At 26.3% G+C, this 16,794-nt stretch overlaps 2 protein-coding genes across 9 annotated transcripts in view; one reads left to right on the forward strand and one right to left on the reverse strand.

Moving 5' to 3' along the window:
- Positions 1 to 850, forward strand: part of Prp40 (pre-mRNA processing factor 40) — a 58,737-nt gene extending 57,887 nt beyond the window's left edge. For all 8 annotated transcript variants that reach the window (XM_071178816.2, XM_071178820.2, XM_043045339.3 and 5 more), the window contains one exon: positions 525 to 850. In XM_071178816.2, the coding sequence (XP_071034917.2) occupies positions 525 to 614 (90 nt within the window). In that variant the 3' untranslated portion in view covers positions 615 to 850. The remainder of the gene's footprint in view (positions 1 to 524) is intronic.
- A 2,546-nt stretch (positions 851 to 3,396) lies between these two features.
- AP-1sigma (AP-1 complex subunit sigma-2) lies at positions 3,397 to 16,655 on the reverse strand. The gene is made up of 5 exons (XM_016058094.5): positions 16,516 to 16,655; positions 14,554 to 14,732; positions 12,101 to 12,209; positions 8,594 to 8,731; positions 3,397 to 3,693 (listed from the first exon to the last, which is right to left on the reverse strand). Exons 1-5 carry the CDS (start codon positions 16,516 to 16,518, stop codon positions 3,649 to 3,651), a joined length of 474 nt encoding a protein of 157 aa, XP_015913580.1. The 5' UTR covers positions 16,519 to 16,655; the 3' UTR covers positions 3,397 to 3,648.
- Positions 16,656 to 16,794: the final 139 nt, after the last annotated feature.

Genomic DNA, 16,794 nt, shown 5'->3' on the forward strand with positions numbered 1-16,794 from the left:
AGTTTTAGGACAGTTAATGTTTTTTTTTTTTTTTTTTTAATCTATAAAAACAGATTGTCAGAACAGATATCTATAAAAACAGTTATAATTTAGATAACTCTAAACCAGTTGCTGTTAAGAACAAAAGCTTCTATAACACTTTGATATTTTATTTTCAAAGAAAAAAGTGACATAAAATATTAGAATTTCTAACTCTCTTTCACTTAGAAATATGCTTCTACATATCTCTTTACATTTTAAAGCAATACTTATAAAATAAATAGGACATTAATTCTCTGACTAGTGAGGGAATCGAAGTTTACAAAAATGAAAAACTATACTTGACACACTGGTGTTATCCTTGTTAGCAATCTTATTCTATAAGAGTTTTAAATTATAAATGGATTATTTTTGTACATAATTTTATATATTTAAACATAGTATTGTGTAATTTTGTATTAAAAAGTTTTTTTTTTCCTTTTGCATTCATATGAAGAGTTAAAACTTGTGTTTAATCTGTTCTAATTATCTAAAATCTTTTTTAGAAGTATTCAGAAAGTGATGCAAGTGAAGAAGAGCTAGAACATCGTAGAAGACTATTGCTTCAACAGTTAGCTGCTCACCCTATTCCATAAACATTTGATTCTTATGCTTAAATTAATAGCAAGCAAGACTATCATTTTTTTTCTTACATAATCATTAAGAAAATAACTCATTTAAAATTATAGAATTTACTTTTTAAAATTATCATTTTCTCATTTAAATATTACTGACTTCCACAAATTGAACATATTTTTTTTCCTAATTTTGGAAATTATGTAAAGATGTGTGTGATGAATCATTAAATCTGTATGATCTTTGGTTTCTGTAACTATTTTTTTGTGTTAAATCATTAGGCTTGTAATTACACTATTACTAATTTTTATCATAAAGCCTTTTCTTAAACGTTTAAAGATAATACTGAAAACTAAATTTTTTTTTTTACTGATCGTAGATACTTTCATGTAGTTGATTTTAAATCTGCAATCGATTTTTCTCTCCAAGCTACAGTTTTTTTTATTAAAATGAAATTTTTAGTTACTTTTTTTTACGAAATGTACTAGTTTAAAAATATTATGTATAACAGATGATCACATAAATGCTGTGACAAACTTCTAGAAGAGTTAGGTTACATTGCCAGGATTAAAATTGCATAGGAACCCACGCCTGGGAATATTGTCCTATGCCACTTTGGGTGCTTTCTCATGAACTGCTTTTTTGCGTGCTTCTGAACAGGTTATAATAGGGAAGTGTTCCTAACCTCTTCTGACAGCATTTCCTGACATGGGTTTCTATGCCATTTTAACCATGATGATGTGCTCTAAATCCTTTAGAAGTTTGTAGCAACAATTTATATTTCAACAAAAAATAGACTAAATATGTCATTTAAAAAAAATCTAACTTTAGGAGCAAAACTAATTTCTGATTTAAAATCCCCACACGATCATATATGATCAAGTATTTGTATAAATGCAATGAAAAATTTGTTTCCCAGTGTTACTTAATTAAAAACACAGCTTTCTCCACAACACTAATTTTACATTCAGTTAATATCAATGTACATTAGTTTATGAGGATACGAGAGGATATTTTGTTGTCTATTATGGTATGATTAAATTATTCAACTATACAAATATTTCTAAAAACTTTTAAAATTCAGAAATCCAAATACTGCCTTATAATTACAACTGCAGAGCGATATATTTTTTTAGTATTGCTATGTAAAAATATTTGTTTAATATACTTTAATGTGGTTGATATAGCTGTAGGCAAAATTTAAGTACTTTGGTTACAACGTTAAATTTCTGTAACTTTTCTACTAACAACAACATTGATTAGAGTTGTTTTGGTAGCAGCAAGAATGAAATTTTAATCCACTGGTTATTTATGTAGGATAACGAAGCCAAATACTTTCTAATTACAAAAGTTGGGATTTCATATAAAAAAAAACAGACAATGTGCGCAAGTTGAGCCAGAATTTTTTCCCCTTTAAATACTAAAATTTAAGTACCTTGAAAAAAAATATAGTTTTGATGTATGAAGAGGAGTATTTATTTCTGTAGACACAATTACTATTTGTGAATTTCTATAATATTTTGGAGCAGTGCCTATCATTTTAATACACAAAATGACTGTGCTAACAAGAGTCATTTAAAATTTTCTTGTATGTAAAACAAAAATTGCAATTTTTCAAGAATTATAGAAAAGCACCATCTAAATTTATAACTATATAATACTGGTCACAGCCGACCGGACTGTGTAGTGGTTCTGGGTTTGAATCCCGGGCAAGACATGGGTGTTCTTTCATTCTCTATACTATCTGTCTTTACTATGGGAGCAAGGTTGGCCCACCTAATATGAAGCCCCTGAACAAGTGGCCAACAAGTCTGCCCTACCGATACCTGAATGACGAGTGTCAATCGAGCAGGCATTGGAGAAAAAAAAAAACTAGTACAAAAATTAAATATATGTTATATTGCCATAATTTTATAATAGTTTGCTTACAAATGTTACTTGAAAAAAAAAAACTTCGATCATGAATAGCTAAGGATCTCTATTTATAACTAATTTACCTTTAAGTTTCTCTCATAAATGTTAATATTTGTGGCTTTGGCAATGTTGATACCATGTCAGAAAGCTCCTTTTGGTAACACAAATGTGAGTTGAAAAATATCTTTGCATAATAAATTTTTTTATGTATCTAACCTAATAATTTCTTTTCCTTTTAAACTATATTTCCTGGGAGGTATTTTACAATTGCATTACTTTGTATTGTGTTACATTGCAGGTCAGGTTTTATATACTTTGCAGCTACATATGGTTAATGAAACTTCTTTAGAATTTAGTTTGAATTTTCAATTTAACTTATATATAGTATATTAAAAAGGTGAATGCAAAAACACTTATTAAACAAGTTAACTCTAGTTTAATGAGGTGTTTAAAATAGAAAACTAATGGATTAAGTTATGATAAATATAATATTTATCTGAGGAAAAAAAATATTTTCTAACATAGTATACACAATACCTTGAAACAATTTAAAGAACTCTCTATAATATTTAAAGTGATAATGAAATAAAAAATTAAGCGATGTTATCCAAACTTCACAAACATTAACATGCTTGTCAGATCTTAAAATTATCTAAATTTTGTCTAAGTCAGTTGAAATCAAAAATATTGCTTCTCTTTAAATATATGAACAAAATCTTTGGCGAAATTCTATAGTTAAAGAAGTTGGAAGGTCTGTATGTAGCATATAACAATACAGCATGCCATTAGAAAAATGGGAATTTAAGCTTTTTTGCTTTATAGAATAAAATAAGCCACCCAAGAGCAAAAGCATTTTTTTTTGATAGAATAAAAGAAACTCACCACAACTTAAAATACATAATTTAATGGAATTCATACATTCAGCCACAATAAACTTCATTAAAATCTTATAAAACAAGCTACAATAGATCATATTAAACAGTCAACATCTTAGGCAAAATATATATAAGTGCATAGTAAAAGAAATATTTTAAGCAGATTGTGATAATCATATATATTTAGAAAGCCTATAACTATGTTCCCGTCCTTTTCATAAGATTTGCTGTGTGTTTCTTTTGTAAGATTTCAAGTCTTCAACTTTTATCCTAAACCATGGTCTTCAAAAAATCCTTGTGGTGTCTCCTCCTGTAGTGTAAATTGACCATTGATAATTAATATCAAATGACAATACTGTGCATTGTAAACTATATATAACTCATTTTGTGAAGAGTTGTGAAAGTGTTAACATTAAAAATATTTAATATATAGAATTGAAGAGAAATTATTATACATTAGTTCATCGAGCATAGCCTTTAATTACATCAATCACAAAGAGTACAATAAGAAGTGTTGAAATCTAGTACACCAGATTTATTATTTATCAAAAACCTAATTGAACAAAAAATGTTGAATTCAAATTAGAAAGATAAAGTGAAATATAAAAATGCAATATAATGTAAGTTTGCATGCCTTTATTGAAAGCTGGGTACTAGACAAAAATCTCTACGGTAAAATGTTCACTAAGTTTATTAAAAAGAAAGACATTTACTACTAAACTTTGTTAATTATCTTAATGTAGCAATTTTACAGTTCAAAATTTGTGTGGATCATATAAGAGAAAAATAAAAATGCATCAGTTGCACACACTATTGGTGGAGAGCCAGGGGTTGCGAGTTTGGTCCTAGAAGCCAACAAAACCGGTGTGTTATGCAGCCAAATGCCTGTTAAATTTGTAATGACTAAAAGTTTTTTTGTTGGTTGTGCTGTATAAGTTAGGACAGAGAAGTACAAACTTAGGCATTGTCCATGTCATATGTCCGGGGTTCAAAATTAAATGGCATCCTTACCATGAAGGCAAAAAGGGGTTTAGTTACTGAGGTTAAGTGATGAGTGTGTACAGCTGATGCACTTATGACAATGCTTGTTGCAGATTCCTGGCACTTAGCTAATGTATAATTATCAAAGCTAATAATGCAATGAAATAAAAACTGGTGAGTCAAGTTTTTAATAACTAATGAAGAAAAGAAATAAAATTTTTTTTTAATAATATTAGTTTTGGACATAATAATTATGTTATTTTAAAAAAAAAATAAGTTTCTTTAAAAAATTTATGTGTAAAATATGTTATACACAGTATAAGAGTGAAATTAATACTAATGGTTGTAATTTTATGAAGGTTTCCACAGACCTGGCATTTTACAGGCTGACTGAAGTCTGAATAAATTTTAGGAAAAAATTATCAAATGCTGTTAGTTTGTGAAGACAGCAAAAGGATAGTTTGATTTGATCAACATAGTTAGAAAATTCCCTCTGCTTTCTAAGCTTCTGATATGTATGTGAGTACTCACAATTTAACCACAGTTATAACAAAAAAAAAAAAAAAAAAAAAAAAATCAATATTTAACCGAATACAAAAAGATTTATGATGCTTAAATTAATTTCAGTTAAGTGTATTCCTTTTGCACAATTCAGGAAAAAATATTATCCAGCAGGATTTCAAAATTCGAATGGTTTTAAAAGTTAAAATAAATGAATAAATAAAAATTATGATTAATGTTATAATTATGAATAGATGATGGCTATCGTTAATGTTTCAAAAAAGGATTGATAAAAACAAATTAAGGCTTTAAACTAAATAATAATATTAACAAAAATATGCACAATAAGATATATGCATTGTTAAAATACAAAATACTTCTAGATTTTCCATTTTATATCCCATTTCATATAGAAACTTCTTATTTTATTGTGTGTTCTAAGTGTCATTGTCTATTATTTATAGTTATGACACCTCTCTAAAAATAACTGTTTAATTAGTTTTAAATGAGGTTTTTTCAGTTTCTTTTTGTTTTCTCGAATATCTTCTGAAGTATAGGGCTTCATCAGTCACAGAAATTGTAAAAAAATATCCAATGACATTTCTTTTATTTTTAAAAGATTAACGGTTAATTTTTTATTTAGATTTAGGAAAATATAAAATCAAATATCAAGTTAAGCTCTATGAAAAAAAAAATATTCCAACAGATGAGTCAATGGATAACCTGATAAAAAGTGACAACTTTGTGATAAAACAGTAAATATTAAATAAAAACAAAAAGCTACATTGGGTAAAGAAATGAATAAATCTCATTAAACGGAAAACTGAGATACTATTTCTTCTCAGATTCAAGTTTTAATAGACACATTAAGACATGTTTCTCACAATCTCAAAATCTAACTACGCTCATATTTTTGGAAGCTCATACTTAAATTATGTCTGAAATACTTTTAAGGTAATTTGCAAAAATAGCCCAAAAATAAAAATCACTACTGTAGTTATATAAGATTTTTAACGAAATCCCCCACGCTACACAATACATGTATAATATTTAAGCTTTAAAAAAATGAAGAACAAAAACACATTTTTCACACATACACATAAATGTTTAAATGAATTTAATTTTATATTCTAGAATCATCTTTAGGCAAAAATTTAGCACAGCATCAATAAAAAATATTTGTAAATAGTATATAATTAATTTTATATAGTAATAAAAAAGAGGATTTTTTTAGGTAATTCCTTGTATACAAATATACTTTTAAAACTTACAGTACAATAAACATTTCAAGTATTTTAAAGAGAATGACACATTTAATATTTTTCTTAAAACATCATTTATCAAGCTCATAAAAATACTTTTCTTAACATACATAAACACGAAAAGTGTAATAAACATAAAATACGCACCATTTAGCACCCAGCACGGAATTGCTTTTTTTTAAAAAATAAAACTTATTATCAGAACTCATGGAAACAGAGGCAAATATTTAATTAGAATTTTGAGAAACGCCAAAATGAAGAGGTTAATGTAAAATGTATATAAGTTTTTTTAATGGTTTATGAATTTGGTTCTGACTTTGATTATAAAGATATAAATACTTTCCTATTTTCCTCTGCTACTATAGGCAAAAAAATTTGAATACAATTTAATTTTAATTAAATAAAATTTAAATAAACAATAAAATTATTAATATTTTGTATTACTTTGATAACATTTGAGTTATATCAACAAAATTTTGGTACTCATTGGCGGGACAATAGATTTAAAGTCAGCATTTATTATTCCTTCATTTTAGCAAATTGTTTCATATATATTATTTTTTTAAACTTTTTTTCTGTTTAAAATAAATTTATTTCCCTGATTATTTATATTCACTTTTTTTCTCACTATAACAAGCAATTGTAGCTTATAAAAAGCTACATAGCTACAATATTTATATAATGATATCTATTCTAAGGTAAACGTCTTAAACTTAACTATTTGGTAATGTAGATGATTACATTTAAAAAAAGATAGACATTGATAAGAAGCCTTATTTCATTTTTGGCATTCTAACTATTTGTGAAATTATTTAAAAACTAAGACATCATTGATATAACAGGTGATTTCTACAATGTTTATAAAAAGTTATCTACAATAACTGGAGTTACTGATGAAAATAAAATAAATAAGTATAATTTTATATTAACAGACACATTAATTTGAAATTCCAAACAAAATTGTTTGAATCAAACTAAATGTCTCTTATATTTGAAACAAATAATTTTTTGTTTAATTTTAAATTTGAGAAATTTTACGTGAGGCAACACTGAGAAATATTGTACATGTAAAATGTGCTTTATAAATATTATAAGTGCTAAGGAATATTAATAGTATAACTTAAAATGTTAAAAATTAAAGAATATAATTCATTAAATTAAATTTGCAATACTATAAATTCTTCAATAATCTTTTTCAAATATTAAAAGACAAAAATAATTTTATACAATGTGATGTTATTGAATGAACTTATGAAATTCAAATCAATATATGGCTTAGTAACCGATTCAGCGTTGCATCCTCAAGCTCACAAGCAGTAAGAATATTTTTTATTTTTTTTTAAAACTTGATTTTGTGACAGAACATAGTATGTTCATAACACTGTATCGGTTACAAAGCAACTTTATATATTGTAAAATTTTTGTGAAATAAATAAATATTTGACAAAATCTTAATTCATAAAATAAATTTTTCTATCAAAACAATTAATAATAAAAAAAAAAAATTCAGAATAATTTAAAAAATTCACTCACAAACATTAGCCTTATTAAGTTAATTGTATTGACATGCATTTTTAAAAATCTTTTTTGTTCAATTCTTGCCAAAAAATTTCGATTAAAAAATAAAGATTGGATAACTTCATGCATTTATTTCTCCACTCCAACAAATCATTTGAAATTGATAAAAACTGAATTGAAAGTAAAGAAACTTATTTGTCGATAAAAGTAATTAAATAAACTAATAAAAACTAATCAACTAAAAGAATTGAAAGATTGTGAAATTGCAGACACTTTAATTATGAAATCAAATTAAGCTTTTAAAATATTTTTGAACTAATGCAATATTCAAAACGGACAAACAACATCAAAATACAGTTAAATTTGAATGAAAAAATAGCATTAAATTGTTTTAAATGAATAAAATAGAATTAAACTAAACCAAATTCTTTCAGTGCATTTTCCACAGCTTCATCCTTTATTTTAGTATGCAGAAAGAAAAAAAAGTTTAAAAACATTTAGTTACTGAACTAAGACGGTATAAGGAAGAAATTTATAAAGGAATAAATATTTGAAAATTTATAATGATAAAGCTTACTTTAGTTATAATCTTTAAATGTATCATTTCTTTCAGGGGAAAATAAAAATCCTTACACAGAAATACATTTTTAAAATTAAGTTTATTTTATAGTAGTTAAAAAAATAAATAATGCGACGAGTCTACTGAGAATGCATGCTATTTTCTGAACATAATTTTTTAAGTAAAAAAAAAAAAAACTTAAAAAGGGAAGAACATTCAGTTAAAAATTTTTCTATTATTTGAGAGACTTTAATGATAGTTTGTAGTTAGCTCTATAATTTGTATTTTATTTGTAAAAGTATTTTAATTGATATAAAATAAGGTTGAGTAAGTCTTAAGCACAAGAAATGCATAACTAATGTTATAATCATAAAAAGAAAAATTCTCACCTCTTGCAGTAGATCTTGTGCAGCTATAGCTTTTAAAACATTCTTTTTGCTAGTTTCCTGGATTTCTCCCCCAAGAAGTAATTCATCAAGAATAAAATAAGCTTTTTCAAAGTTGAAAATGATATCAAGTTCACAAACCTAAAACATATAAAAAATTAGCCTAAATTTGCTGTAGAGCTTTATTTTAAATTTGAATCTCTTAATTATAGTTTAAATTTGAAATACAAATATGTATAGAATGTAGATGTTAAAAATGTATTATTTTTTGTTAAAAATTTATGTAATGAAATTCGGATACATATAAATTATATTTTAGTAATATAAATTAAACTAAACCTATTAAAACTGAAGTCACACTTGAACATTAACACAAATTTCAGTATCAATTGACAAAATTGAAGATTGACATGTACAGTGCATCAAAAAAAAAAGAGAAGAGAATCACCTTGTATAATTTTTGATCTAATGATTGGATCTTCACTTTCTACGACTCTATATAAATGACTCAAGGAGGTGTCAAATACCTCTATACCAATCTATAAAATACCTCAAATATGCTATTTAATAAGCACAGACGATATTTTAAGTTACGAAATCAGACACGAAATACTTTCGCTGAATAAACATACCCCTTTTTCGACGGATTCGGATTTCTAATCCCCGAAATGTAAGGGATCGCTGCAATCTGGGAAATATGGTCCCAATAATTTGGTCAGAAGAAAGCTCCAAAATTTAGACCCCTTAATGTTAATTTTTGTATATTTCGATACATCTTGGGAACTTTTTAAGCGAATAGAAATATTTTTGCACGCTATTATAAAATTCATTGGTTCAAAGATAACATCATGCAAAAAATAACTTTCAGCAAATATTTATTAATTTTTATTATTTTATTTATTAATAGTGGGAAAAATTTTGAATTGAAATGTATAAAATATTTTGCATCATTTTAAAGAATATAATTTTATATGACAAAATACAAACTTTGAGCAAAATTGTTCGAATAGTTCCTGAGAAATCACTTTTTAAATATCTGACTTTTTGAAATCCAATTTTTCAGGAACTTTCTAACCGATTTCGCTCAAATGTTGTATTTTGCCATGTAAAACTATATCCTTTAAAATGATGCAAAAAATTGTATACATTACAATTCAAAATTTTTTTTCCGACCATTATTAAATAAAATAATAAATATACACTAAAAGTTATTTTTTGCATGTAATTATCTTTGAATAAAGGAATATTTTAAACTTTTAGCAAAAAGTTTTCAGTTTGCTTAAAAAGTTCTCCAGATATAGCAAAAAAGTAAAATTAACATTAAGAGGTCCAAACTTTGGAGTGCTCTCCTGACCAAGCTATGGGGACCATATTTTGCAGATTGGGGCTACCTCTTATATTTTGGGGGTCACAAATCAGAATCAGTAAAAAAAAAAGGTAGTATGTTTATTCAGAGAAAGTAGGGTTTTGTGTCTGATTTTGTAACTTAAAATATTCTTTGCATTTATTAAATAGCATATTTGAGGTCGTCCCCTCGAGCCAATAAGATAAAGTTCTAGAATGTGAAGATCCGATCATTAGATCAAAAGTTATTCAAGGCGGTCCTCTTTTTTGCTACTGTACATTGTTATGTAGTAAATCATACAGTCAATTGTTGATAATCATAAAGTTGTAATAGGGCCATAGATTTTATAATTGTTATATTTATGTGGGTCTTTTATTCATTATCATTGTTAGGTACTTTAATTAAACAACTATTCTACAACACTTTAATTGTTACTGAAGCTGACCTTCAAGTTGAGTCTGTTAGCAAAAAGGTTTTTGTTGGAAAGCAGTGCCACTGCTGCTCCCTCATAAAGAGATGAATTTACCTAGCAACTTGCAACCAATAAGTAGAGAACATTATCAGTTACGACTTAAGTTTTCTTCTTCATTAAGTTAGAGATTTGGCTTGCTGTTAGACGAACCGGCTCTTGTGATGTAGCTGTAGGATTTTTCTGGGAGAATAAGTTTAAGATGGAAAAGTAGTTTTTTTAAAAATATCCATGATTCTTTTCCTCTCTAATTTGTCGAAGTTATGAATCCAAGATATTCCAATTATTAAACTTAGTAACTCTAATAATGTCAATCATTATTTTGCTTATATAAACTTTTACTAAAAATTTTTTTGCAGTAAATATTCCTTTTTTTTTAAAGATTAAATATCTTAGTTTTCACTAAATAGCATAAGTCAGTCTTAACTCATTTCCCCCCCTTTGTGTTGTATCTTCAGTTTAAATCCATAGGATCAATGTTAATAATAATAGATAAACAACATTTTCTATTTACCAAACATAAATGGAATAAGGTCAGTAAGGTTTGAAAACAATGGTAAAAATCATGGTTTTTACTGTCCTGTTAATTTAATGGTTGAAAACCCTTTGGTCTGTAACTAGATTTTGTAGAATTTAAGCAATGCTAAAAACTGAGAAATTGAAAATAAACCATAATACAAAATTAGCAAATTAAAATTAAACTTTCATTAAACATTATTTCTATCCTTTGATTGTAATCAATAAAAGTAAATTCAATCAAAATTATTTATGTTACATTTTTGGTCTTAAAGTGTACAAAAATAGACACAAAAGCATAATTTATTATAGTGTGATAATTAAAAGCATAGATATTAAAGGGTAAGTTCGATTTTATGTCAAAAATACTAAACAGTTAAAAAATGAGTAAAACAGTATAATGAATAAAAAATCAAGAATTAATAATAGTAAACAATAATTACTACCAAATTAAAAATTTAGCCTTCGAAAAATAAACTGAAAAAAAAAGGACACTATTCAACACTATTATGAAGTTATATAAATTTTTGAAGATATTGAGTTTATGTATAATGTAATAATAGTATGTATAATGTAATAATATGTATATGTATAATGTAATATGTATAATGCAATAATTTATGTATCTGCGATAAAAGCGGCTTTTTAAAACGGACTAAGTTGTAAAATGAAAAATAAATTTTTTTCAAACTCAAATGCTGAAAATACTTAATGTAAAGAAAACTCAGGTGTTCAAAAGTGTTAACAGCAAAGAAAATAACTAAATCAATAATAATAATCAAAATTAAATTCAACTTTCATATTTTTGAATTAAAAAAAAAAAAAACTTAACACTTAGGGTACCAATTTTTAGGGGAGACCAAAACATAAAAATACAATTAACTTTATGAATAGAACAGATGCAGAAAGTGAGTTATCTAAGTAAATCAAGTGAAAGAAAATTAAACAAAAGGTTTATAATACAAATTTACTGTGATTTTTACATCATGTTTTTATAAATTTTAAAATGTAACATTTTGAGAAATAATAAAAGAAATAGAGGAGGTTTTATTTCTTAATAATTATTCGGTTTTGTATAAATTTCAGCATAAAACACTATACTGATTAACATGATGATGAAGCATCGCAGATTATATTTGCACAGTTAGTGTTAATATCTGATTAACCATTTGATACGTACACTACCAAAATATTTATCCAGAAGTTCCACATAGCGGTGAATAATCTCCAAAGTAAGAAGTTCATTATCACACTGTTCTACGGCACAACAGAAGTATAAACTTGCATACCTAATAAGTAGTCAATAATCAATAGTCAGAAATAATGAGTACGTAATATTAAATGGAAAAAATATTTAATTAACAAGAATTTCAAAATAAGGACAAATTTCTCACAAAAATTTGACAATCATTTTTAACATTTAATTATACAAATATTTCAAAATTAAATATTGAAGCTAGTGTAAGTGTTTGATAGATAAACATATAAAGAGATAATTTATCCTAAAAGAGTAGACTCTTCTTTAATTTGGCGTTTGATACTACGGACAATAGGTGCTTAAGAACAATATGCAAGCACTATTTTGTTGCTGATGCAAAGAATGATCAGATTCTGATGCATGTTTATAGTATCAAAAAGACCACCTGTCCATCTAATTTGCTTATGTGGTCTCTATATGTTGTTTCAACATTATACTGGTTTGAGCTAATATTTTTACAGAATATTTTTACTTTTCATTAATGTATCACTAAAAAAATTTTGAATTATTTTCTGTTTCATAAACACAAAATAGATGGCATAAATTTTTTTTTGTTTATTTATTTATAACAAAATCTTAGCCCTACAATCACACATTTCCAGAATTTTTTTTATTAGTAAACCTATGTATAAAACAAACATTGTATAAAATTATTATACTTAACATACTTTAGACTAGGCATTTCTTTATTTAAGGAATTATTGACATTATCAACCTTCACCTATCAAAAGGTACCCCAATATAGAATCACGTTAAAATTTCTTATATACAGTACAGAACCCGTTATCCGGAAATCAGAAAACCGGAACGAAATTCGATAAATTTCCCCCCCATTTTTTAAACAAAATTTTTTTTTTATTATAAGATTTTAGGATTTTTCTTTCTTTTTTGAAAGATGTTCACCTTACCATCATTTTGGAAATAATCATTAGTGTATTACTTCATCGTTTTTTCTTCTTTTTAAGATTATTTCCTAAAAAAAATTTTTTTAGTTGGGTTTAACAATAAAAAAACGGCTTTTTGTAGCGATTCAGAAAACCGGAAAAATCAGTTATCCGGAATAGTGATGGTCCCGATCGTTCCGGATAATCGGTTCCCTACTGTACTAGTGAAGTGAGGTTTTTTAATAATCGCAGTGGAAGTTACACCACACTTTCTATCCAGGACTCAAAATTAGCTACAGTTCTTCAGGCAGGCACTGCTAAATACCCAGCTCAGACCAGCATGACATAATTATCAGAGGTCCCATAAGACCATCAACTGATCAATTAAGTGTATGCTGATATTTCCCCCCCCCCACAATTTGTCTGTGTTTTTATCAAAAAGTATTATACTTCATCATAATTGTGATTATTTCAGTTTCTCTGCAATTTTTCATCCAGCTTCACTTTAATAATTTTCTTTTTTATTCTTTACTTTTAATATTAAATATGATTTACTCAAGGCAAAATCATGAATTTAAATTCATAGAAAAACATCTGCCATTTAACCTATTTTATTAAAACAAAATTGCAATTTTTGTAAGCACAAAAAGATTTAAATATTGTATTTTTTAAAATTTGTTTTGTTTATTACATAAATTTTTTTATTCATATAAGAGGCACTTGAACAGATCAGTGTATATGTATACTTAATTTCTATCCTTGCTTCTAGTTTATAATAACTTTCATCATAAAAAAAGTGACTAAAAAAGTTTCTAAACAGTTTGAAATATTCTTGCATAAATTTTTTTATTCTTAATTTTTTTCTGAATGCAAAGCATTGTTTCTAAAAAAAAAAAAAAAAAAAAAACAACTTTATATGCAAAGAAAATATGATGAAAAAAATTCAAAATTAATTGCAAGTAACATATTAAGAATCGATTTTGAAAGGGACAAGTTGATATAGATTTATTCATATCTAAATAATTTTTTAAAATGCATTTATCTTTCACAATCAACAAATGTGCAACTTTACCCATGTATATGTCAATCCCTGGAATTTTGTCAAATTAAAGGGGTTTGAAAAGTCAATTTATGCACCAAGATGTACAGTATATGTAATGAGGAAAATGATATACAATATATGTATTTTCCTCATATATCACTTGACAAAATTAAGAATATTAAAAAAAAAAAAAAATGTAAGATGTCATACACAGTAAAAACAGGCAACCCACAATATATCTAGTGATTTGATAAAATTTAAATGAAATAAATGTGCTTCATGGAAATTTGAAAAAACCTATATTGATAAATGTTATATTTATTTACAAAATAAAATTATTTCAAATTTTCTTTTTGAAAAAATGCAAAATGTAACACTTATATTATAATTTATACATGAAAGTTATGCAATCATTTCAAAATAAATGTGAACACTTTAGAAAGAAATACCTTTTATAAACAACTTTCAGTTCTCTCCATTCAAGAAAAGAACACATTTTTGGTTTTCTGGTTAAAATTGTAGTAACCAATTCTCTAGTTATTTTCTTTTTTAGTCGATCAGGATGAGCAACATACCACTTTTGAAGTCTCAACTTACCTTGCCGGCTAAATAAAAGCATAAATTGCATCTGAAAGAAAAGTTTTTAAAAATGAAAGACTGTTAATAAATAATGTGTACCATTGAAAAATTAATTTTTTTTACTAATCATTAAACACTCTAAGTTTGTTTATTTTACAAAAAAAGACTAAAATAATAATTAGGAGAAGATTGGGCATAGCGGACCACCCCCTTTTAAATCTATTTCTATCCAACTCTTTTTGCTCACACGAAATTACAGATGGTATTTGTTGTATACAAGTAAAAAAACTACATAGGAAATATATCAAGGAAGTCACTTTGAGCAGATTTTATGTTTTGAACTGCTCAAAGTAATTTCCCTACCTTGAAGTTTTTTTCATCTTGTAAAGATTCAGCTGCTTTCTATATCTACTGAATAATATTTCTAGAAAGAAAAAGTTTTAAGGAAAAGTATCAAAAAATATAATTTGTTATTTATTTAAAATAGATCAATCATAATTGATAAATTTGTTTTTACACATATAATTACATCAGTAGGGAAAATTTTTATAGACACTAAATTTTGTTCATCGATCCAGTTTTCAAGACACCGACTAAAATTAAATTCAGCAGCAAAAAATCATGTACCTTCGATAAAATTTTTAAGTCAAAGGAGGTAACCTCTAAGAACAATCAACCTCCATTTACAACCATTTTACTGTAGAGCAGAGAGTGGCTGCTCTCAAGAGGTTTCACTATATTAAACTAAATTCTTAAGTTAAAAGGGAGGGGAGTGTGGAACCTACGGCGAAAAAATTGCAAAATTTTGTAGCATCTGGACAGTAGCATGTGCGAAACTTTTTTTAAAAAAAAAATCATAGAAGGGGAATAACTGGAAGGGATTTAACTTTTAACTTACTGGTAGTGACCCGAGGCATGTTATATATTTCAAAAATTTTGGGGAAGCACAAAGAAACCGTTAGAGTCTAGGGGATTGTAGTAGGTGTGTAAACAAGTACCAACACAAAAATATCTCCCAAAATAAAATAAAGTTAATTAGCTTAGTTTAGGGTCTTTCAAACCTAAGGTACGGCCTTACCTTTACTTATTAATAAAGAGTTACTACAGACATGCCAATGATATATTTCAAATAGCAGATCCACCAGCTGCTATAGGTTAAAATTGCCTTATTTAAAAATGAATAACAGATAAAAGTTGTGAATAAAATCTTTACAATGTAGTAGTAAATGATTATGGAAACAAGAAGACGCTATGTTTCAGGATTATAGTTCATTATTTTAATTGTGAATCTCTTATTTCAATTTCGGTTTTTAGTTTTCGATAATCATAAAATGTACAGTGTTAGCTGGATTAAAGGATTTAAGATTAGTCTTATTTTTAACTTCCATAGAGCTACAAACTTTCTAAATTTTTTTTGAAAATTTCTTCGAGTGGAAGGTGATATTTCCGTATCGTGATCTGTATCGCCAAGGGGCCAAATTGATTTTAAACTTACAAATTTAAAAAAAAAAAATGTAGATGTTTGCCAGGGGGTGGCTAAGAGTTATACCTTTCGAGTTAGTCCCTTTCAAACAAATTTATACAATACAATACGCCAATTTTTCATACAAACAGGGCAACAATAATGTGTCTGCCACAGATCACGATACAGAAATATCCCCAATTAATTTTCGGCTTATAGAATTTTTCTTATTTTTGAAGCAAAATATACAATTCAGAGCAAGAAAAATGGGAAAATAGTAAAAATTGTGAGTTCTAAGCTCCACCCTGAAGTACAAGCACATATTTCTAAAAAGTTTGCTTCAGAAATATCAAACGTATTAAAAAATTACCATTTTTATAAATAAAATATGGAATGTTAATGAGATAAGTAAAAAATTATTAAAATTAATACAGTGGTAACGGAAACAAAATTATAGTTCGTTCCGTCTGCACTGTTGCAGTAGAATTTGTCAACATTTATAGCTTCACTTCATTTCATCCTTGTGAACCAGATATTTTGAAAAATAAAGTAATTATTTTCCTAACTATCACAGATCCTTGCAATATAGTGTTAAGAACCTCTTCTGTAATTTAATAAGCTCTTATTGTGGCATTAAATAATATAACTA

This window comes from Parasteatoda tepidariorum, chromosome 6 (assembly GCF_982258835.1).
Source record: "Parasteatoda tepidariorum strain Cologne lab strain chromosome 6, Ptep-v5.0, whole genome shotgun sequence".
Classification (NCBI taxonomy): Eukaryota; Metazoa; Arthropoda; class Arachnida; order Araneae; family Theridiidae; genus Parasteatoda; species Parasteatoda tepidariorum.